This window comes from Anomaloglossus baeobatrachus, chromosome 1 (genome assembly GCF_048569485.1).
Source record: "Anomaloglossus baeobatrachus isolate aAnoBae1 chromosome 1, aAnoBae1.hap1, whole genome shotgun sequence".
Lineage (NCBI taxonomy): Eukaryota > Metazoa > Chordata > Amphibia > Anura > Aromobatidae > Anomaloglossus > Anomaloglossus baeobatrachus.
In genome coordinates, this window is record NC_134353.1 from 201,152,408 (window position 1) to 201,175,234 (window position 22,827).

The window sequence follows — 22,827 nt, forward strand, 5'->3', positions numbered from 1 at the left end:
TTGGCTCCCAATTCTGCAATGTATCCAGTTCAATCTACTAACACTGACCTACAAATTCACCCATAATCTGTCTTCTCAAATCTCTCCAAACTAATCTCCCAAAATCTTCTAACATGTAATCTCCGGTCCTCCCAAGACCTCCTTCTCTCCACCATACTTTTTCGTTCCTCACCCAATCGCCTACAAAACGTCTCCCGAGTATCCTCTATGCTCTTAAATTCTGTGTCCCAACATGTCCAATTATCCTCCATACTCGGACCTTTCAGACAGATCTTGAAAAGTCATCTATTCAAGAAACCTTACAGCCTTCAATGACCCTGCTGCCCCCTCACCACCACCAAGGCTGCCACAACCCCCCCCAACCTACTGTCTCCTTTCCCATAATTCTGTAGAGTGTTAACCTGCGAGGGCAGTGCCCTCTCTCCTCTGCACCAGTCTGTCATTGGTAGTTTGTTTACTGTATTTTATATTTGTATTCTGTATGTAACCCCTTCTTTTGGACAGCACCAAGGAATTAATGGTGCTCTACAAATTATTAATAATAATATTAATATTAATAATAATAATAATAATAATAATAATTATAATTATAGGATTTTTTACAAAGATGCTACACTGCCCATATTCTATCATAAAACAAAAGAAACATGGAGTAATAAATAGTGCAAAACAATAACAAATTTTATTCAGTTATATGAAATAGACAAGACACAAAAAAAGGGGAGGGAATGGCCATGTAAACACAATAAAATACAAAGAATGGGGGGATGGGAGTAGATGGTGACCCCAGGGGAAGAGGCAGCAGCATGTATGGAAACAATCCAAAAATGTCAGTATATTAATTAATTAATTTATTACTGCCCATATTCTGACTATATATCTGTACAGGTGTCTGCAAGTGTGGAGGGGGCTCAAGAGCTAATTATTTGCCTACTCCAGAAATGAAAGATTTTGACTCTGCTATACAACTGCTATCTGTCTATAACTCCAGGAATTGGAGCTATCTCCAATTGTGAAGCGGGCTCACATGGAGTTGAGACATCACATGAGCCCTGCAACCAATCAGTGTTGGCTTCGTTCTCCCCCCTTCCGACCAAACAAACAATCAACAGGAAATGAATGCAGCCACTGCGCAAACTTTCTGTCGATTAACTCGTTTGGTTCAAAGGTGGGGAGACAGAAGCTGGAGCTGATTGGACTCAGGGCTCGTGTGATGTCACAACCCCACGTGAGCCCCAGCACCTTGATCCTGGACAACACTGGAATAGCACCGGTATGGGAGGTGACTATAGCCTTTATTATTTTACCTGGGGGAAACGTGGAATAAAAAGGAGTTGTCATAGTAGTGGACAACCCCTTTAAGGAAAGATGACATGTGACGCTCTGAAGGCTATGTGATGTGACGGAATTGTCACTGGTTCTATTATAAAGAGAACTGATCTGGCATTGTGTTTGGTATAACAAATGACTTGTCTTCTCAACTGTATATCATGTGTTTCAGGTTATTTCAACATCCACTGGGAAATCTAAAGATATCATTGAAGTGAAGACAATAAAGGTTCCAGAAAATGTGAAACCTGCTGAAATGATTGGCTCAGTGAAGTTACATGAAGATAGGGTTTTGGTCAATTCTAAGCTCAGATATCGTCTATCTGATGAAGACCGCAGCAGTCACATTGCCGTTGACAGTTTCAGTGGAGCTTTATACCTTTCCACACCAGTGGATTATGAAATCATTACTCAATACATGTTACGTGTAAGCATACAGGATCCCAACAAGATACCTCCTCAGAACCACTCTATCATCCTAAAGGTGGATGTTCAAGACCAAAATGATCATTATCCTGTATTTCCCGACATCATTGTAGTTATAGGGATAGTAGAAAATGTCTCTATTGGAACTATATTGTATACATTTAAGGCAAAAGATGGAGATGGTAACTTAGCAAACAGCAAAATTAAATATTCATTAAATTCAGAAGGAGGAAAAAAAATTCCCTTTGTTATTCACGAATGGGATGGAATCTTGACTACAACCCGAGCTCTGGATAGAGAAACAGAGGAGTCATTTATTCTGACAGTGATTGCAACAGATCAGGCAACTAATATTACAAAGCGCCGACGCTGTTCACTGACAGCTCGGATTATCATTCAAGACATCAACGACAACCATCCAAGTTTCCTATCACCGCCTGCTGCTTCTGTAATAGAGGACGCGGAAATTGGCTCTCTCATACACAGGGTAGTGGTTGAAGATCCGGATGAGGGAAAGAATGGAAAAATCACATTTCATATCATGGATGGAAATTCAAAGCAAGTTTTTTCGTTGGATGAAACAACAGGTATTATACTTAATTTTTCAAAACAGACAATTTTCTTTGGAAGCAAATATGGCAGTAGATACATTGACAACATGGTACTTGAAATAGGAAAATGTGTTTCTGAAGACAGTTTTTAAGATGATCCATGTTCCCACTTCTAACTGATCGTACAGCTGCCAAGACCTAGACTTGGCAATGGAGATACTCAACACATCTGCTTGTAATTTATAGGAATATTGTCGTCAAATAATGATAATAGATGGTGTGTGCCTTGCAAGGTATTATCACATTTGCAGCATTATTGGGCTTTCAATAGATTTAACAGTATTCTTTTGGTTGCTAAAATAAATGCAGAAGTTTTTACTATGCACAATGCACAGCTAAGGCCAGAAAAATTTGGACAGTGACTGAATCTTCATGATTCAGGCTCTGCATGCCACCATTTTTTATTTAAAGGGAATCATTTGAGATGCAATTGAAATGTAGACTTTCAGATTTAATTAAAGGGATTGAACAAAAATATCCTGTGAAACACTTAGGAATTGCAACCATCTTTTTACAAAGGCTCCTCATTTCAGAGACTCAAAAGTAATTTGATAAATTTACTTTACCATAAATAAAATGTTCATTTTTAATACTTTGTAGAGAATCCTTTGCAAGCAATTACTGCCTGAAGTCTGGAAGCCATGGACATCACCAAACACCATCCTTTGTGATACTTTGGGCCTTTCCTGCAGCTGACTTCAGTTGTTGCTTGTTTATGGGTTTTTCTGCCTTAACTTCCATCTTAAACATGTGAAATGCATGCTCGAAGGGGTTGAGATCTGGTGATTCACTCGGCCATTGCAGAATATTCCACTTCCACTAGAAAACACTTGGGTGGCTTTTGCAATTTTGGGTCATTGTGCTTCTGTACCGTGAAGCACTGTCCAATCAAACTTGCTGCATTTGTTTTTTCTGAGCACAAAGTATCACCCTGTATACATCAGCTGCTTCTATGTTTAATCACGTCATCAATAAACACTAGTGACCCAGGGCTATTTGAAGCCATGCATGCTCAGCCATCACACTGCCTCCACTATGTATTACAGAGGATGTGGTGTGCTTTAGATCATGATCCATTCCAAGCTTTATCCATACTTTCTTCTTTGATCTTTCTGGTACAGGTTGATCTTAGGGGTACTTTACACGTTGCGACATCGCTACCGAAATATCGTCGTGGTCACGGTTGTTGTGACGCACATTCGGCGCCGGTAGCGACATCGCAATGTGTAAATCCTAGGAGCGATGATGTACGAGCGCAAAACAGTCAAAAATCGCAGATCTGTGTCACGTTGTTCATTTTCATAATGTCGCTCCAGCTGCAGGTACGATGTTGTTTGTCGCTCCAGCGGCGTCACACATCGCTGTGTGTGAAGCCGCTGGAACGACAACCATCTCCTTACCTGCGTCCACCGTCAATGCGCAAGGAAGAAGGTGGGCGGGATGTTACGTCCCGCTCATCTCCGCCCCTCCGCTTCTGTTGGCCAACCGCTTAGTGACGTCGCGGTGACATCGCGGTGACGCCGAACGCACCTCCCCCTTGAAGGAGGGATTGTTCGACAGTCACAGCGACATCACTGACCAGGTATATGCGTGTGAAGCTGCCGTAGCGATTATGTTCGCTACGGCAGCAATCACAAGATATCGCATGTGCGACGGGGGCGGGTACTATCGCGCTCGACATCGCTAGCCGATGCTGGTGATATCACAACGTGTAAATTACCCCTTAGTTTCTGTCCAAAGAATGTTCTTTTCAAGAACCGGGCTGACTGCTTTAAAAGTTTTTGGCAAAGTCTAATCTGGTTTGCATATATATATATATATATATATATATATATATATATATATAGGACAAGCAAAAGGGTAACAATGTTTTGGACTTTTGACTTTCAGACTCCATATCTCTCCATCCACTACAGCTTTGAGTGTGAGACAACCTTTATTTTATAAACAATCATCTTGGCTACCTCATATATAAATTTGACTTGCAACTATTTAACATATGATTAGTTATGCAGATTCTTGTCATGTCACTGCATTGTTACAGTTTTGCTCCTAGATATCAAAATTTTTATTTTCATTTTTTTGCTAGTACTTTGTAAATTAATCTTTGGTTTTCAACACTGCCTGAATCCTTCTGGGCATGGTCTCGATCAGATTCAAGCATGTCTTAATCAAAATCTGATCCCAGCTCTCTTCCACACATTCCCATTGTTGGCGCTTACTGGTCTACTCACTTGCGTATGTATACAGCTTTTTTTCAACTAGAGCCACAAGTCTTTGATTGAGTTGGGATCTGAGGACTGTGGGGGCCAATCCAGCACCTGTACTTAATTGTCATGAAACCATTTCATCAGCAATCTCGACATATGCTTTGGGTCGTTGACCTCATAAAACCCTGATGTTGTCCTTTTCATACCCATAATACTCGAGTGTACGAAGTAACTCATCTTGTAAGATCCTGACATATCACTCAGCATTGAGACCACCAGAAATCCTAGTCAAGTATCCAACACCTGACTGTGAAACAACCTCATATCGTCAACCGTCTTTCACCAAACTTGAATGTTCCTTCAATTTCTCAAACTTTAGCCCCTTTTTTCCCTTGCTTCTTCCAGGCCCATTTGCACGCATCAGAGCCTAGTCTATTGACTTTTGTCTCATCGCTACAAATCGCATGTTTCCAATTTTCTAATGTCCAGTTTTCATACTGTTTTGCAAACTCGTGCCGACACTTTTTATAATGATATTAGTTGAGGCTTCTTCACCTTCTTTAAGGCTACCTTTCCAAACATGAGTAAAGTTTATCGCACAGTGCTTCATTGGATGTCTCTGATCTCACTATTACGAAGCATCCGAGCCACCTCCCTTGCCGTGTTTGTCGTTCCAGAACTGATAGACCTTGTGATGAGCTGAATTTTTTACTTCAATATTTTGGCTGGATCTCCACCTCATTGCATTTCATTTCGGACTCTTCTAACTGTCACTGCACTACTCACATGATGCTGTTTTTGTTTTACTATTTTCTTGGCCGAGAGATCGCTATTGATTAGCTGGATGATGCTGTTTCTCTTTTCTTGGGTAATTTTCTTTATGGCTGCTCCTTGATCTGAACTAGTGACCTTTCACTTGGGAATAAATCTAATAAAGCACTGACAACATGTTGTAATTTGTAGCATACAGGAAGGAAATGTTTTTTTCAAACACCAGGAGCAAAACAGTAACATTTCAGTAACATGACAAGAATCTGCATAACTACTCATATGTTAAATAGTTGCAAATCTAATTTATATATGAGATTACAAAGATATTGTCTATACAATGAATGTAGTCTCAGGCTCAAAGATGCAGTGGATGGCATTGGTGAGATATGGAGCCTGAAAGTCAAAAGTTCAAAACATTGTTACCCTTTTGCTTGTAGCTGTGCATTTATATATATTTATTTTTATATATATATATATATATATATATATATATATATATATATATATATATACACATATATATATCAATGAAATAAGTATTGAGCACGTCACCAATTTTCCTTGTAAATATATTTCTAAAGTTGCTATTGACATGAATTTCTCACCAGCTGTCGGTAAGAATCAGATTGCAATGGTCTTGGGACAGCTCACTGGTTTTACCCATCATGAGATGTTTCTTGTATGGCACCTTGGTAACGAGACACCTTTTTAAGGCCATCAATTTTACCAGCTGATATTATTTTTCACTAAGTGGCAGAATTGCTTTCTGGTTACTGATAAATTTCAGTTGGTGTTATGACTGTCCATCGATTTTTGCACCTCTCTTTCCTCATGTCTTCAATACCTTTTTCCCCTGTCCCATTCCTTATTATTACACATAGCTTAATTTATGAACATCTATGGTTTGATTTTTTTTGTATGTGTTGATTGGATGAGTTGTTACCAACATCTGGTGAGAAATTCATGTCAATATATTTACTTAGAAAACTGGTGCGTTAGTCAAGAATTACCCACCGTTTCTGTTATACACAAAAACTCATCAGCCTAATATTGTGTAGGTCTCCCTCATTCTACCAAAACAGCAATAATTTGTTTACGTCTATGTTCACACGTTGCAAATTAACCCCATATGTGCAGGTTAATAGTGTTTTTTTTAGTGACAGGTTCCCTTTAACTGCTAGGGTGAACCTTCATAGAAGGAAATTGTTTTACACTATGTCCCATGAAGAGATTTGATATCTAAGAGATTTGGAGACCAGTCAACACCATGAATGCTGAAATCAGTATTGAACATTTTTTGCGGTGTACTGAAACTCACAACATACTTCTGAAGTGATGCAAACAATGTATTTTATTCATACACTAGTTGTATCAAAGGAATAAGATCATTTTTGTTCTGTGCTAGTGGCAACAATAGTTTTGATGGCTCCAATACTTCGAGTCTTTATTAAGGCATCACATTAACAGTAGAAGAAATGGGGGAGAGGGGTATGACCGCTATACAGCTCCAAGGAAGACAACACCTTGTTAACGACTTGGTAGAGCCATCAAATTTACTGTTGGCAGAACACTGAACAAACGTCTCTTATTCCTATGATGTAATTGCTGTATGCATAGAATGTAATACTGGTGTTGTGCATGGCCATTCGGTAACGAATTCGGTGTATCTTCTCAGTAATGTGTACTTCCATGCACATCACAAGAGATACTATGTCAGTCAGGGACTGGAATAACATTTCTGGTGTAAAAAACACACCAACATTTTTGTTGAATTTGACAGGTGGGGTGCAGTCATGCCCCATTCCACCTCGGCTCCTCTCCAACTCTGCCCTTTTGGCAGATTTGCTACAAATTGTCCTGAAAACTGCAAAATCAGGAAATTTTTGAACAACTCCACAGTGCTCAAAAATGTGAGATTTTTAAATGCCTTTTGGAAAAGCTTTGATGAAGCGCTCAGTTTTTGTTTGCGCTACTTGTGTGCTCTGAATCTGACTAAATGGTCTACTTTCACCGCCATCTATTGAATACTTTAAATTACCCTGATTTTTTCAGTCTGGCAGGGAGTTTTTTTCTGCTAAAAGAGATCACTTCCATTAACAAATACTATTTTCATGTAGAGTTGTACTTGGTCTGCAACAATTTTTAGGTAAGTTGTACATGGCAAAGTTACTGCAACATGAAGGCTAATCATTTCTCAAAGCATAATACCCCTCCATCATCCATTAAATATACCTGATGAACAAAACTAGGGCATGGAACCTTCCTTTAGTGCTCCTTGGTCCAGTTTTGATGCTCATGTGCCCATTGTAGGCACTTCTGATGGTAGACCACACCAATTCCATACTCAGCAAGCATGATGTACTGAGTATTTGCCACATCTTTCTATAAATGTCAGCAATTTGCCCTACAGTATTACCTCTGTTAGACTTCTGCTAGACTTCGCTGGGGTCTTTATGATCTTGTCTCTGGTTCATGTGTGGTCCTTCCCTGGACTATATTTTTACCACTACACACCTGGGAATTCACCCTCAAGTCCTTCCTTAGGAAGATGTCATCCAGACATCAAGGTGTCTCCTTATCAAAGTCCTTATGATTGCCCATTTTTATTGCTTCCAATAAATAAACTTCAAAAACTGACTGATGACTAGTGGCCTAACATTAACCATTACTTGTCATGTGCCTATGAAATAATCATTGTCTGTTCTTCAAATGTTATTGATTTTAATGTTATTGAAAGTAATTTTTGATCATTATTTATTGCTTTACGATCTTATGAATAATCTGTCTGATGATCCCTATTCATCTCCATTTGTAAATCATCCTCAGGATGGCTCAGTTTATCCTCTACAGTTGACCGTGAGATCCAGGAACACTATACTTTAACCATCTTGGCCACAGATAATGGAAATCCAGCTCTGTCTGCAACACAAAATGTTACAGTCACAGTTACTGATGTAAACGACGTGTTACCAACATTTAGACAAGCCTTGTATGAAACTGCGATTCCCGAAAACCTAGAGCCAGGACAGCATGTGATGAAGGTTGAAGCAGAGGACACAGATTCAGGTGCCTGATTTCTCTTATGTGTACAATAAATGGGATTAGAGCTTTGGCATACTCTTACAGTATTCCGGCAATTTATATGATCTGGCTTGACCTATTTCCCAAAATTCAGCACAACACGAGAGTAAAACAGAAAACACAATTACAAAATCCTACAGTAACAGCACATGATAGGAGGCGATGCTATCAGATACAATGTATCTATGGAAAAACAAAGTCACTGTGACTATTAGTAAGCCTGGTAGACACGGTCATTTAAGGTGTTTTACTCTTTGCGTATGACCTTGATTCGCGAAAAAAGTCCAAATCTTACAACTGATCTGATTTAAAGGGCATTTTCATGTTGAGTTATAAAAATAATTTCCTTTTTAGGATCAGAATGATATAATAATTATTTTCTAATACAGATGCAGCTTTTCTGTAACAAAAAAGTAGTTGTGATGAAGAAAAGTTAATACTTTCAACTGGTGATAGGGCCTCTTTAATTTGTATAGGTAGGAGGTGAGTTACCCTTCTCGGCATTGGGATAGCTTTGTGATGTATTGTGAATTTAAGAAAGGCTGCATCTGTAAATGTCTATTATCAGACCTCCAATTATTATTATTATTTATTATTATAGCGCCATTTATTCCATGGCGCTTTACGAGTGAAAGAGGGTATACGTACAACAATCATTAACAGTACAAAACAGACTGGTATAGGAGGAGAGAGGACCCTGCCCGCGAGGGCTCACAGTCTACAGGGAATGGGTGATGGTACAATAGGTGAGGACAGAGCTGGTTGCGCAGTAGTCTACTGGACTGAAGGTTATTGTAGGTTGTAGGCTTGTTGGAAGAGATGGGTCTTGAGGTTCCTCTTGAAGCTTTCCACGGTAGGGGAGAGTCTGATGTGCTGAGGTAGAGCATTCCAGAGTATGGGGGATGCATGGGAGAAATCTTGTACCCGATTGTGGGAAGAGGAGATAAGAGAGGAGCAGAGAAGGAGATCTTGTGATACACTGATATCTTGTTTTCTATTCATTGCCTCCTTTTATAAAGCCATACAGGGTAAGTAATGATAGGGAAACAGGCACTAACAAAGATCTGGACTTCACAGGTGATTTGCATACAAAAATGTATTTAGTATAAACAATACAATGATCAAGATGAAAATAGATTAAAACATGTACAGTGCCTACAAGTAGTATTCAACCCCCTGCAGATTTAGCAGGTTTACACATTCGGAATTAACTTGGCATTGTGACATTTGGACTGTAGATCAGCCTGGAAGTGTGAAATACACTGCAGCAAAAAAGAATGTTATTTCTTTTTTTATTTATTTTTTTAAATTGTGAAAAGTTCATTCAGAGGGTCATTTATTATTCAACCCCTCAATCCACCAGAATTCTGTTTGGCTCCCCTAAAGAATTAAGAAGTATTTCAGGCACAAAGAACAATGAGCTTCACATGTTTGGATTAATTATCTATTTTTCCAGCCTTTTCTGACTAATTAAGACCCTCCTCAAACTTGTGAACAGCACTCAAACTTGGTCAACATGGGAAAGACAAAGGAGCATTCCAAGGCCATCAGAGACAAGATCGTGGAGGGTCACAAGGCTGGCAAGGGGTACAAAACCCTTTCCATGGAGTTGGGCCTACCTGTCTCCACTGTTGGGAGCATCATCCGGAAGTGGAAGGCTTATGGAACTACTGTTAGCCTTCCACAGCCTGGACAGCCTTTGAAAGTTTCCACCCATGCCGAGGCCAGGCTTGTCCGAAGAGTCAAGGCTAACCCAAGGACAACAAGGAAGGAGCTCCGGGAAGATCTCATGACAGTGGGGACATTGGTTTCAGTCAATACCATAAGTAACGTACTCCACCGCAATGGTCTCCGTTCCAGACGAGCACGTAAGGTACCTTTACTTTCAAAGCGTCATGTCAAGGCTCGTCTACATCTTGCTCATGATCACTTGGAGGCCTCTGAGACAGACTGGTTCAAGGTTCTCTGGTCTGATGAGGCCAAGATCGAGATCTTTGGTGCCAACCACACACGTGACGTTTGGAGACTGGATGGCACTGCATACGACCCCAAGAATACCATCCCTACAGTCAAGCATGGTTTTGGCAGCATCATGCTGTGGGGCTGTTTCTCAGCCAAGGGGCCTGGCCATCTGGTCCGCATCCATGGGAAGATGGATAGCAAGGCCTACCTGGAGATTTTGGCCAAGAACCTTCGCTCCTCCATCAAGGATCTTAAGATGGGTCGTCATTTCATCTTCCAACAAGACAACGACCCAAAGCACACAGCCAAGAAAACCAAGGCCTGGTTCAAGAGGGAAAAAATCAAGGTGTTGCAGTGGCCTAGTCAGTCTCCTGACCTTAACCCAATTGAAAACTTGTGGAAGGAGCTCAAGATTAAAGTCCACATGAGACACTCAAAGAACCTAGATAACTTGGAGAAGATCTGCATGGAGGAGTGGGCCAAGATAACTCCAGAGACCTGTGCCGGCCTGATCAGGTCTTATAAAAGACGATTATTAGCTGTAATTGCAAACAAGGGTTATTCCACAAAATATTAAACCTAGGGGTTGAATAATAATTGACCCACACTTTTATGTTGAAAATTTATTAAAATTTAACTGAGCAACATAACTTGTTGGTTTGTAAGATTTATGCATCTGTTAATAAATCCTGCTCTTGTTTGAAGTTTGCAGGCTCTAACTTATTTGCATCTTATCAAACCTGCTAAATCTGCAGGGGGTTGAATACTACTTGTAGGCACTGTATACAGAGACCTCTATGAATATGAGGGGAAGAGTTCTGACATGCTGCAAAGGAATATAGCATTTAAGTCAAAATTCTGGCCCCTGGAGTAATAATTAAAAATGCATTAGAAAAATATAACCAATCATTAGTTTTCAAAAATCATCATATCTGAAGACACTCTGAGATGTCTAATTTCTGTGAATACATATTATATAGCGAACATATTATCTACAGAAAATTATAGGACTATCTGCAGGTTTACCCTTAAACAAACCATAATTTTATAAAGTTGGTAAATAGCTGGCACATACAGTCAGGGCCAGAAATATTTGGACAGTGACACAAGTTTTGTTATTTTAGCTGTTTACAAAAACATGTTCAGAAATACAATTATATATATAATATGGGCTGAAAGTGCACACTCCCAGCTGCAATATGAGAGTTTTCACATCCAAATCGGAGAAAGGGTTTAGGAATCATAGCTCTGTAATGCATAGCCTCCTCTTTTTCAAGGGACCAAAAGTAATTGGACAAGGGACTCTAAGGGCTGCAATTAACTCTGAAGGCGTCTCCCTCGTTAACCTGTAATCAATGAAGTAGTTAAAAGGTCTGGGGTTGATTACAGGTGTGTGGTTTTGCATTTGGAAGCTGTTGCTGTGACCAGACAACATGCGGTCTAAGGAACTCTCAATTGAGGTGAAGCAGAACAATCTGAGGCTGAAAAAAAAAGAAAAAATCCATCAGAGAGATAGCAGACATGCTTGGAGTAGCAAAATCAACAGTCGGGTACATTCTGAGAAAAAAGGAATTGACTGGTGAGCTTGGGAACTCAAAAAGGCCTGGGCGTCCACGGATGACAACAGTGGTGGATGATCGCCGCATACTTTCTTTGGAACCCGTTCACAACATCAACTGAAGTCCAGAACACTCTCAGTGAAGTAGGTGTATCTGTCTCTAAGTCAACAGTAAAGAGAAGACTCCATGAAAGTAAATACAAAGGGTTCACATCTAGATGCAAACCATTCATCAATTCCAAAAATAGACAGGCCAGAGTTAAATTTGCTGAAAAACACCTCATGAAGCCAGCTCAGTTCTGGAAAAGTATTCTATGGACAGATGAGACAAAGATCAACCTGTACCAGAATGATGGGAAGAAAAAAGTTTGGAGAGGAAAGGGAACGGCACATGATCCAAGGCACACCACATCCTCTGTAAAACATGGTGGAGGCAACGTGATGGCATGGGCATGCATGGCTTTCAATGGCACTGGGTCACTTATGTTTATTGATGACATAACAGCAGACAAGAGTAGCCGGATGAATTCTGAAGTGTACAGGGATATACTTTCAGCCCAGATTCAGCCAAATGCCGCAAAGTTGATCGGACGGCGCTTCATAGTACAGATGGACAATGACCCCAAGCATACAGCCAAAGCTACCCAGGAGTTCATGAGTGCAAAAAAGTGGAACATTCTGCAATGGCCAAGTCAATCACCAGATCTTAACCCAATTGAGCATGCATTTCACTTGCTCAAATCCAGACTTAAGACGAAAAGACCCACAAACAAGCAAGACCTGAAGGCTGTGGCTGTAAAGGCCTGGCAAAGCATTAAGAAGGAGGAAACCCAGCGTTTGGTGATGTCCATGGGTTCCAGACTTAAGGCAGTGATTGCCTCCAAAGGATTCGCAACAAAATATTGAAAATAAAAATATTTTGTTTGGGTTTGGTTTATTTGTCCAATTACTTTTGACCTCCTAAAATGTGGAGTGTTTGTAAAGAAATGTGTACAATTCCTACAATTTCTATCAGATATTTTTGTTCAAACCTTCAAATTGAACGTTACAATCTGCACTTGAATTCTGTTGTAGAGGTTTCATTTCAAATCCAATGTGGTGGCATGCAGAGCCCAACTCGCGAAAATTGTGTCACTGTCCAAATATTTCTGGACCTAACTGTAACAAGTAATATAATATATTGACAAATTATGGATTATACACTGTTTATCCAAAAATAAGATAGAGTTGTATATTATTTTTTTGCTACGAAAGACGGGCTAGGGTTTATTTTCAGGGGTTGTCTTTTTTTTTCCATAAACAACAATCCACATTTATTCTTGAACAAAAAAAAAATCAACATTTATTCAAATATAATCACATCACATTCACACATGCATACAAACACTGCACATGTACATACATAGACTGCACATACATGCACATATGTATATGTATATATTATATATATATATATATATATATATATATATATATATATATATATATATATATATATATATATATATATATATGGTGAGAGCCAACCTGCCTTGGACGGCCGTAGACATCGGGCCTCCTCCCTCAGGTTTAAGGCGGATTTGTGCCTGTGTTTAGAGCTGTGGTCAAAATAACAAGCACCCCCCTTTTTATATCAACATTGAATGGTGTTACGTGGATACCTTCAATAAAGTACAAAAGAAAAGATATTACATGTGTGGTCTCATTCATTGTGCGGTGGGGAGGGGGAACCGGTGGGTGGGTCTCGGCAGTCTGCAGGGCACTGCGGCTGATGCCGCTGCCCCTGACTGCTGAGCCCCTTGCTATGTCCTCCCATGGTCACCTCTCCCTCCTCCTCACTGTGCAATGTCCCCCGCTGCCCCCCTTCCTTGCTGGGATCTCCTCCAGGTCATATAGGCAGCCTCCGGAGTCCCTCCTTCCTCTTTCCACAATCTGCCCTCAGGGTGACAGGGTGAACATCATCACCTTACCACTGACAGCCAGACTGGTTTGTCAGATCTCCATAAGGAGAATAGTCTTCCCCCGTGGTCCCCACATAGCTTCTCATACAGCCAGATCAGATACCCACACTTTGCACTGACGAGGGGCAATCACCCCGAAACACCGTGTCTGCAAATTGGGATTCTTATCTGGCTGTCAAGCCAAGGTAAACACACAGCGGCGGCCCGGTATTCTCAGGCTGGGGAGGGCGAGTGCCATGGTTAATGCCCCCCTCCCACAGCCAAGAATATCAACCCGCCGCTGCCCCGAGAATGTCGCATCCATTATGTGACAGTCCCGGCATGTTACCGGCTGTTTCTCATTGCCGTGATGCGGTGGCAATTGGGGTAATAACGAGTTAATGGCAGCAGCCCATAGCTGCCACTAAATCCTACCTTAATGATGGCAGCATCTATGAGACAGCTTCCATGATTAACCTGTAAGTAAAGTGAATAAACACATACACCGAAAAATCCTTTATTTGAAATAAAATAACAAAAAAGCCCCCTCTTTCACCACTTTATTAACCCCCCCAGACACACAGCTCTGACGTAATCCACACAGGTCCCACGACGCTTACAGTCTGATCCAGCCGCGTCTAACACATACTCAATGCAGCCTCGTTCAGTGAGCGATGCTGCAGGGGTAACTAAAGGTCATTTCTCATGGCGGTAATGTGAACACATTACCGCTCGCGAGAACTGCAGTGTGTCCTCACAGGGACTCTATCTATTGATTATCTTTCTATCTATCCATCTATCTATCTATCTATTCATCTTTCTATCTACCTATCTTATTCATTATCTATCTATCTATCTATCTATCTATCTATCTATCTATCTATCTATCTATCTGTCTATCTAGCCATTATCTATCTATCTATCTATCGATTATCTATCTATTATCTATATTATTTATTGCTGTTAAAGCATTAAAAAACGCAGGGACCAACCTGCAAAAAAAACGCACCAAAAACGCACAAAAATGCACCAAAATGCGGTAAAAACTCATGCATTTTTCGGTGCGTTATTGGTGCGTTTTTTTAACGCATGTGCGCTAGTCCTTCACGCTCAAGAAATATCTTAAGAAATTTCTTGAGAGAAATCCTTTCGCTAGTGCGCACAGGGCCTTATAAAGTGATTTTTATGTTCTCACAGTGGCCTGGGCTCTTATATACAGTATGTTAGAATGCTGTATATAAGAACCAACTGGTGGTGGCCACAGCTTATAGGCCCCAAATCTGCTGGCAGATTCCCTTTAACCTTGGAATAGAAATGCTAAGAGCACCTAAGAGAGTGGGGGCCCTGAGAAATTGCTGAGATTGACTCTCCCTAATGCCAGCCCTGACTGTAACTAGCACTTATTTTGGAGTAGGGCTTATATTTCAAGCATACTCCAAAAATCTTATAAAATTATGCTAGGATTCAGGGAACTATGGTAATAGCTGTATCATTTTTTCATTATTAGCAAGCAAAAAAAATAAATAAATGACACCCAGCAGCTAAGGGGGAGTCTAATGAAAATAGAAGTTCATGGGAGTCTGATAAATCCACGTGCAGGTAGCACAGCCTAGTGATGAATGTATAAAATAGATCATGTGACTCTATAGCGGGGTGAAAGGAAACAAGTGATTTGAAACAATTTACCAGAAAAACTGTAAAGATACATTACAAAATTAAGAGGGTTGCCCCATAAGAAAGGTTATAAAGCATAGTTGAAGAGAACCCCAATGGAACCAAAAACAAGCCCAAATCCTTGTTATTGGCTGGACATCAAGACAAGTGCTAAGCTTGGGAACAACATAAAACCATGCACGTAGATTTGGACCTGGAAATATGTTTAAATCCCGACTTTACCTTTGTAGTGATGTAGCATTTCTTATCTTTACAATTGGCATGCGGCACTATTATTCTGACACCATGTGGCGCCACATTTTTTACGCAGCATGAACGTTCTAATACAGAGTGTATAATCGGCTATGCTATGCAAATAGGCACACAGTTTTATTGGTGCATTGTGCCATGCGTGATGAATGTAAGTTCTTAATTTAGAGCTCATTTCTAATGGTTTCCAGATTCTGGAATAAAAATATAGCACAAATCATTGATCTATTATGTGTCATCATTATTAATAAACATAAAACAAAGCCAAATTAGTCACTTAGGAGTCTGGAAAACTGATTATACCACTGTTCACATCTGTGGACTCTTTTTTTTTTTTATAAAGGAAACCACATTGTTCAGCTAGATCCATAGCAGAACAGACACAAGTGGCGCCCTATAAATCCCACTGACTTGTTGCATCAGTCAAAGTGGCTGTCATTTTGATGGGAAAAATCGCACCATAACCTTCTCATGTTTTATCAGACTGCAAATATATATTTACACCGTGCCTTGCTCATCATGTATAAATAATAGACATAGGAATAATAGTGCCAGTAAGTGATTTGTATAGCTTCAGAATCATATCTTTCTACAGAAGAATTTAGTGCAGCGTCCGTGACTATACCATGACTGTCCACTGTGTGGCGCTGCTGTCCAGTCTATTGCTACTTTTTCAGCTGCTAATTTGCTCAAATTGTTTTTTCATGTAACCAGAAACTATAAAATATTAACTTCACTATAGTTCTAGTACTTCACATTGAGGGCACAAGCGCCTTACAAATCATCTATGGGTTGGTTGTTTCCAGTATATCATCAGCACACTATGTACAGGCCTTTTTGGGTCACGTTTTGTGATTTTGGACACAGGACAAGTATTAGATAACAATGGGGTTTGAATTTTCTTTACGCTTTTTGAATTTCTGCTAAATACTTCACATATTCTGAAGCACTTTATATATACAAGGAAAAATAGACATTACAGAGTAATAAACTAATCAACAGTTCAGACAAGAGGTTAGGAAAAAAATGTGACAAATTTCCACAAAAGGAGTTGACACTAAGATTAGTGCACACGGAGACTTTTTGGAGCATAATTTGAGCAGAACTTTTTGTAAATTTTAAGTTTTTGTAAGCTGTGTTGCGGATAAGCCTAATTATATAGTCTGAGATTTCGGATGGCCGTACTAGAGATGAGCAGATCTGATGAGATTCGCCAAACTGTGGGGTATTTAGCACAATATTCTCTGTGAATTGAATGGTCCTAATTTTGCTCTGTGGTCTAGAGAGACCCCAGGACATAATAAACATAAAATGTATAAAAAAAAACAACCATACGGCTCAGCTGCTCACTGACCCTCTCAGGGGAGTCTCTGGCCTAGGAGCCAAGAGTGCGCATCGTAAGGTCAATGTGCACTTTCACATCGCCTCAACCTTACAACGTGCATGAACAGAGTCATCCTGGGCCTAGCTGCGGCTGGAAGTACCTGCCTAGCATGAAGATTAAGGATGATCGAATACCTCAAATATTCGGCTTCGCGAATATTTTCCGAATACCTTTCCGCTATTCGACTATTCGATGCGCAATGTAAGTCTATGGGAAGCCCGAATAGTACCGAATAGTTGTTATTCGGGTTTCCCATAGACTTGCATTGCGCATCGAATATTCGTGAATAGTCGAATAGCGGCGAGGTATTCGGAAAATGTTCGCGAAGCCGAGTAATCGAAGTATTCGATCATCCCTAATGAAGATGCATCACCTGGCAGAGTTAAGGCAATGCACTAAGGACTGTAAAGGGAAAAGTGAGCAGCGGTGGCTGGAGAGGTGAATGGTGAGGTGTATATTAGCTTTTTTAACCTTTTCCCGGCCCTCTAGGGTTCAGAAAAATGTTTGCCATTTTGCTGAATTTGCACAGGGCAAATTGCAAAAAAACTGCATTTTGTAGAAAGCAAATTTTTTTGTAAAATTCAACTAGAATTCAGTTCTACTTCAATAAATTTGCCCAACTCTAGGCCATACACATGAAATATGACAATAATTGGCAGATATAGATTAGTAACATCAACTGTTAAAGGGAATGTCGACTACTTGAACAATCACTACTCATTCCCCCCATACAAATAAATAAGTCTATACTCACCACTAGTGTGGCCGCGGTTCCAGCGATGTCTGAAATTGCATTTCCGGGGCCCACGTGACATTGTTATGAAACAGGAGCCCTGCAACCAATCAGCGCCCCTGCGTCTGTCTCCCAGCCTTCGAACATTTGAGCAGGATGTGAACATTGCACTGACTTCCTGCTCATATGTCCAAAGCCGGGGTGAAGGAAGCCTTCACTGATTGGTCGCAGGGCTCATGTGTCATAACAATTTCACATGGGCCCCAGGAACGTGACTTCAGATATCGCTGGAACTGCGGCCACAATGGAGTAGAGTATAGACTTATTTATTTTTATGGGGGTGAACAAGGGGAATGAGTAGGGGTTTCCAAGGAGTGCACAACCTCTTTATTATCATGAGTATGACAGCTGCAGACACAAGATTCTCAGCAAATCTTACCTCATCTAACTGAACCTGCGAATGGTGGGAGGATCGCTTGTGTTCGGTCAGTTTTACCTCACAGGAGGATTCTCAGGTCTTATGGTCACAAGACCACGCTAACCATAGATTGAGAACCATTTTCATCATAGAACCTAGATTTTATCTTACGGATTCAGAAAACCATTGTTGCTATTTGTACATATAATGTTGGTGCTATATGAAGTGACCTCTCTCTGTGCAACTTACTTATCAGGAGTCAATGCTGCGCTCATGTATCACATCTTGCCAGGCCCAGCACATGCCTTTTTCAGAATAAATCCGGATACCGGAGACTTGATCACAGCTGCAACATTGGACAGAGAGAAGCAGGAAGAGTTTATTATTAAGGGTAAGTCATATACACGATATCATGTCCACATGGTCACATCAAGGCCAATCTAGAATTATGTGCAGGAATATTGGAGCTGAACCTCTCCTCTCCAATAAAGGATTGAACACTGTGGGGCAATAATGAACCTGTAAGTGGCAAATAGCTAATACATTGGAAAATCATTCCAACATTAATGGCATAATCCTGATATTACTCACGACAGATCTGCTTGATTGTAGATTTTATTTTATATATGTTGCCACTGAGCTCATGAAAAAGGTCTTTAAGAGTTGGTTGGAGCTGGTGCTTCCCAACATGTCACCAATTTATTATTATTATTATTATTATGCATTGCTTGTATAGCGTCATCATATTTAATAGCGCTTTTCAGACATTATCATTACTGTCCCCATTGGGGCTCACAATCTAAATTCTCTGTCAGTATGTGTTTGAAACCAGAGGAAACCCATACAAAAATGGGAAGAACATATACATTTCTGGTAGATGTTGTCCTTTGTGGGACTTGAACCCAGGAACCCGATGTCGTCAAGCAACAGTGCTAGCCACTGTCCTACCAATGTCTTGAGTGGGAAAATCTCTTTGAAATAACAAAATCAATCTCGTACTTACCTCCTGCTCCAGCACGGCCTACCTGCTGCTGCCCCTCTTCTTTGTTGAAAGAGCTGCAATGGGGACATCTCATCAAGAATGTGTGATATCTGCAGCCAATCACAGGGCTCTGATGGAGATGGCATAAGCCCTGAGGCCTGTACTTGGCTGTGAGATGGGTACAACAGCAGACAGTGCTGGAAAGGCAGGGGGTAATACCAATTTTGCTATTTTTGTTATTTTTCCACAGTGAGCCTTAAAAAGTAATGATAATAAATTTGGACATCCCCTGGAATAGCACTCAATAATAAATATTTAATAATTGTTCCCAATTGCAACCACTTTAGAGTAGATACAGAATCAATGAAACCACTTCATAGTCATCTATTACCGGGCAACATCTAATACGACTGGCACTACAGATCCCACCGAAGGGGAAACCCAGCTTTACTAGTGACCTGAACATCAAATGTTTAAAGGGAACCTTCCCCGATTAGAATTAGTATAAGTATTATACAATTGATTTACTTTGGCTTGCAAGACCTGTGGTGAGGTCATACCCATGTGACCAGAAGGGGTGGGGCCTCAGCTAACAGAAAAATGTTGCTTTCTGGTATCAGCTTTGTTGGCTGAGGCCCGCCCCTTCTGGTCACATGGGTATGACTTCACCACAGGTCCTGCTAGGTCAATTGTAAATTACTTATGCTAATTCTAACAGGGGGAGGGGATAACTATGAATTCCCCCCAGCTATTATCTGATCCTTAGCTGCTGTCACTCAAGAAGCTGACGATTTTATAAACTTTACTTTCTTGGATTTAAAAACCTAAACATCCGAGCTGACCACTAAAGGTATGTATAGAATCAGCCTGATAGTGCCAGTACAGCACTGACTTTAGGTTATATAGGAAAATCCTGGTGATTGGTTCCCTTTAATTATGTAACGTAGGATCCCCTGCTGTATAGTCTGAAGTCTGGACTGTTATATGAGATCATATCTGTATTTACAGCAGTATAATTCATTATGTTTATACTAGAAGGTGGCCCGATTCTACGCATCGGGTATTCTAGAATTTACGTATTGTGTAGTTAATGTATGATTTTTGTTATATATATATATATATATATATATATATATAGATGTTGTTGTGTGTAGTTACCAAGTGTTTGTGTAGGGTGCTGTACATGTTCTGGGTGTTGTCTGGGTGTGACGGGGTGAGAGCGGTGTTGTATGTGTGTTGCGTGTGTTGCGTTGTTTGTGGAGCGCTGTGTGTCTGTAGCGTTGTGTGTGTGTGTGTTGCGCGGTTTGTGTGTGTGTGGTGTGTTTTGGGGGGAGGTATGTTTTATGCAATGTGTGTGTGTTGCGTGGTATGTGCGTATATTTATGTATGCCGCGGTGTTTGTGTGTTGGGTGTTGTGTGTGCAGCGTTGTCTGTGTGTGTGGGTGTCTGTGTAGGGCGGTGTTTGTGGTTCCCAGTGTGTGTGTGTGTGGTGTGTTGTGTGTGTGTGTGTGTTGGGGGGAGGTGTGCACCTCCCATCGTGCTCCATCCCCCATGCTGCGCACCCCCCATCGTGCTCCATCCGCCATGCTGCGCACTCCCAAACGTGCTCCATCCGCCATGCTGCGCACTCCCAAACGTGCTCCATCCGCCATGCTGCGCACTCCCAAACGTGGTCCATCCGCCATGCGCACTCCCAAACGTGCTCCATCCGCCATGCTGCGCACTCCCAAACGTGCTCCATCCGCCATGCTGCGCACTCCCAAACATGCTCCATCCGCCATGCTGCGCACTCCCAAACGTGGTCCATCCGCCATGCTGCACAGTCCCAAACGTGCTCCATCCGCCATGCTGCGCACTCCCAAACGTGCTCCATCCCCCATGCTGCGCACTCCCTATCGTGCTCCATCCCCCATGCTGCGCACTCCCCATCGTGCTCCATCCTCCATGCTGCACCAGCATCAGCCTCTCTGCCCCCAGCATCAGCCTCTCTGCCCCCAGCATCAGCCTCTCTCCTCCCAGCATCAGCCTCTCTCCTCCCAGCATCAGCCTCTCTCCTTCCAGCATCAGCCTCTCTCCTCCCAGCATCAGCCTCTCTCCTCCCAGCATCAGCCTCTCTGCTCCCAGCATCAGCCTCTCTGCTCCCAGCATCAGCCTCTCTGTCCCCAGCATCAGCCTCTCTCCTCCCAGCCTCAGCCTCCCCCAGCATCAGCCTCTCTGCTCCCAGCATCAGCCTCTCTGTCCCCAGCATCAGCCTCCCGCCTCCCAGCCTCCCTCCTCCCAGCCTCCCCCAGCATCAGCCTCTCTCCTCCCAGCCTCCCCCTCCCAGCCTCCCCCAGCATCAGCCTCCCCCAGCATCAGCCTCTCTCCTTCCAGCCTCCCCCAGCATCAGCCTCCCCCAGCATCAGCCTCTCTCCTCCCAGCCTCCCTCCTCCCAGCCTTCCCCAGGATCAGCCTCTCTCCTCCCAGCCTCCCTCTTCCCAGCCTTCCCCAGCATCAGCCTCCACCTCCCAGCCTCCCTCAGCATCAGCCTCCCCCAGCATCAGCCTCTCTCCTTCCAGCCTCCCCCAGCATCAGCCTCCCCCAGCATCAGCCTCTCTCCTTCCAGCCTCCCCCAGCATCAGCCTCCCCCAGCATCAGCCTCTCTCCTCCCAGCCTCCCTCCTCTCAACCTCCCCCAGCATCAGCCTCCCCCTCCCAGCCTCCCCCAGCATCAGCCTCCCCCAGCATCAGCCTCTCTCCTTCCAGCCTCCCCCAGCATCAGCCTCCCCCAGCATCAGCCTCCGCCTCCCAGCCTCCCCCAGCATCAGCCTCTCTCCTCCCAGCCTCCCCCAGCATCAGCCTCTCTCCTCCCAGCCTCCTCCAGCATCAGCCTCTCTCCTCCCAGCCTCCCCTAGCATCAGCCTCCCCCTCCCAGCCTCCCCCAGCATCAGCCTCTCTCCTTCCAGCCTCCCCCAGCATCAACCTCCCCCAGCATCAGCCTCTCTCCTCCCAGCCTCCCCCAGCATCAGCCTCCCCCAGCATCAGCCTCTCTCCTCCCAGCCTCTCTCCTCCCAGCCTTCCCCAGGATCAGCCTCTCTCCTCCCAGCCTCCCTCTTCCCAGCCTTCCCCAGCATCAGCCTCCACCTCCCAGCCTCCCTCAGCATCAGCCTCCCCCAGCATCAGCCTCTCTCCTTCCAGCCTCCCCCAGCATCAGCCTCCCCCAGCATCAGCCTCTCTCCTTCTAGCCTCCCCCAGCATCAGCCTCCCCCAGCATCAGCCTCTCTCCTCCCAGCCTCCCTCCTCTCAACCTCCCCCAGCATCAGCCTCCCCCTCCCAGCCTCCCCCAGCATCAGCCTCCCCCAGCATCAGCCTCTCTCCTTCCAGCCTCCCCCAGCATCAGCCTCCCCCAGCATCAGCCTCCGCCTCCCAGCCTCCCCCAGCATCAGCCTCTCTCCTCCCAGCCTCCCCCAGCATCAGCCTCTCTCCTCCCAGCTTCCTCCAGCATCAGCCTCTCTCCTCCC

General features: G+C 42.7%; 1 protein-coding gene across 1 annotated transcript in view; it reads left to right on the forward strand.

Annotated features, from left to right (window-relative positions):
• DCHS2 (dachsous cadherin-related 2) overlaps positions 1-22,827 on the forward strand; it is a 439,992-nt gene that overhangs the window by 352,871 nt on the left and 64,294 nt on the right. Inside the window, exons 9-11 of the mRNA XM_075347710.1 lie at positions 1,502-2,342; positions 8,174-8,413; positions 18,603-18,737. Coding sequence (XP_075203825.1) covers positions 1,502-2,342; positions 8,174-8,413; positions 18,603-18,737 — 1,216 coding nt within the window. The remainder of the gene's footprint in view (positions 1-1,501; positions 2,343-8,173; positions 8,414-18,602; positions 18,738-22,827) is intronic.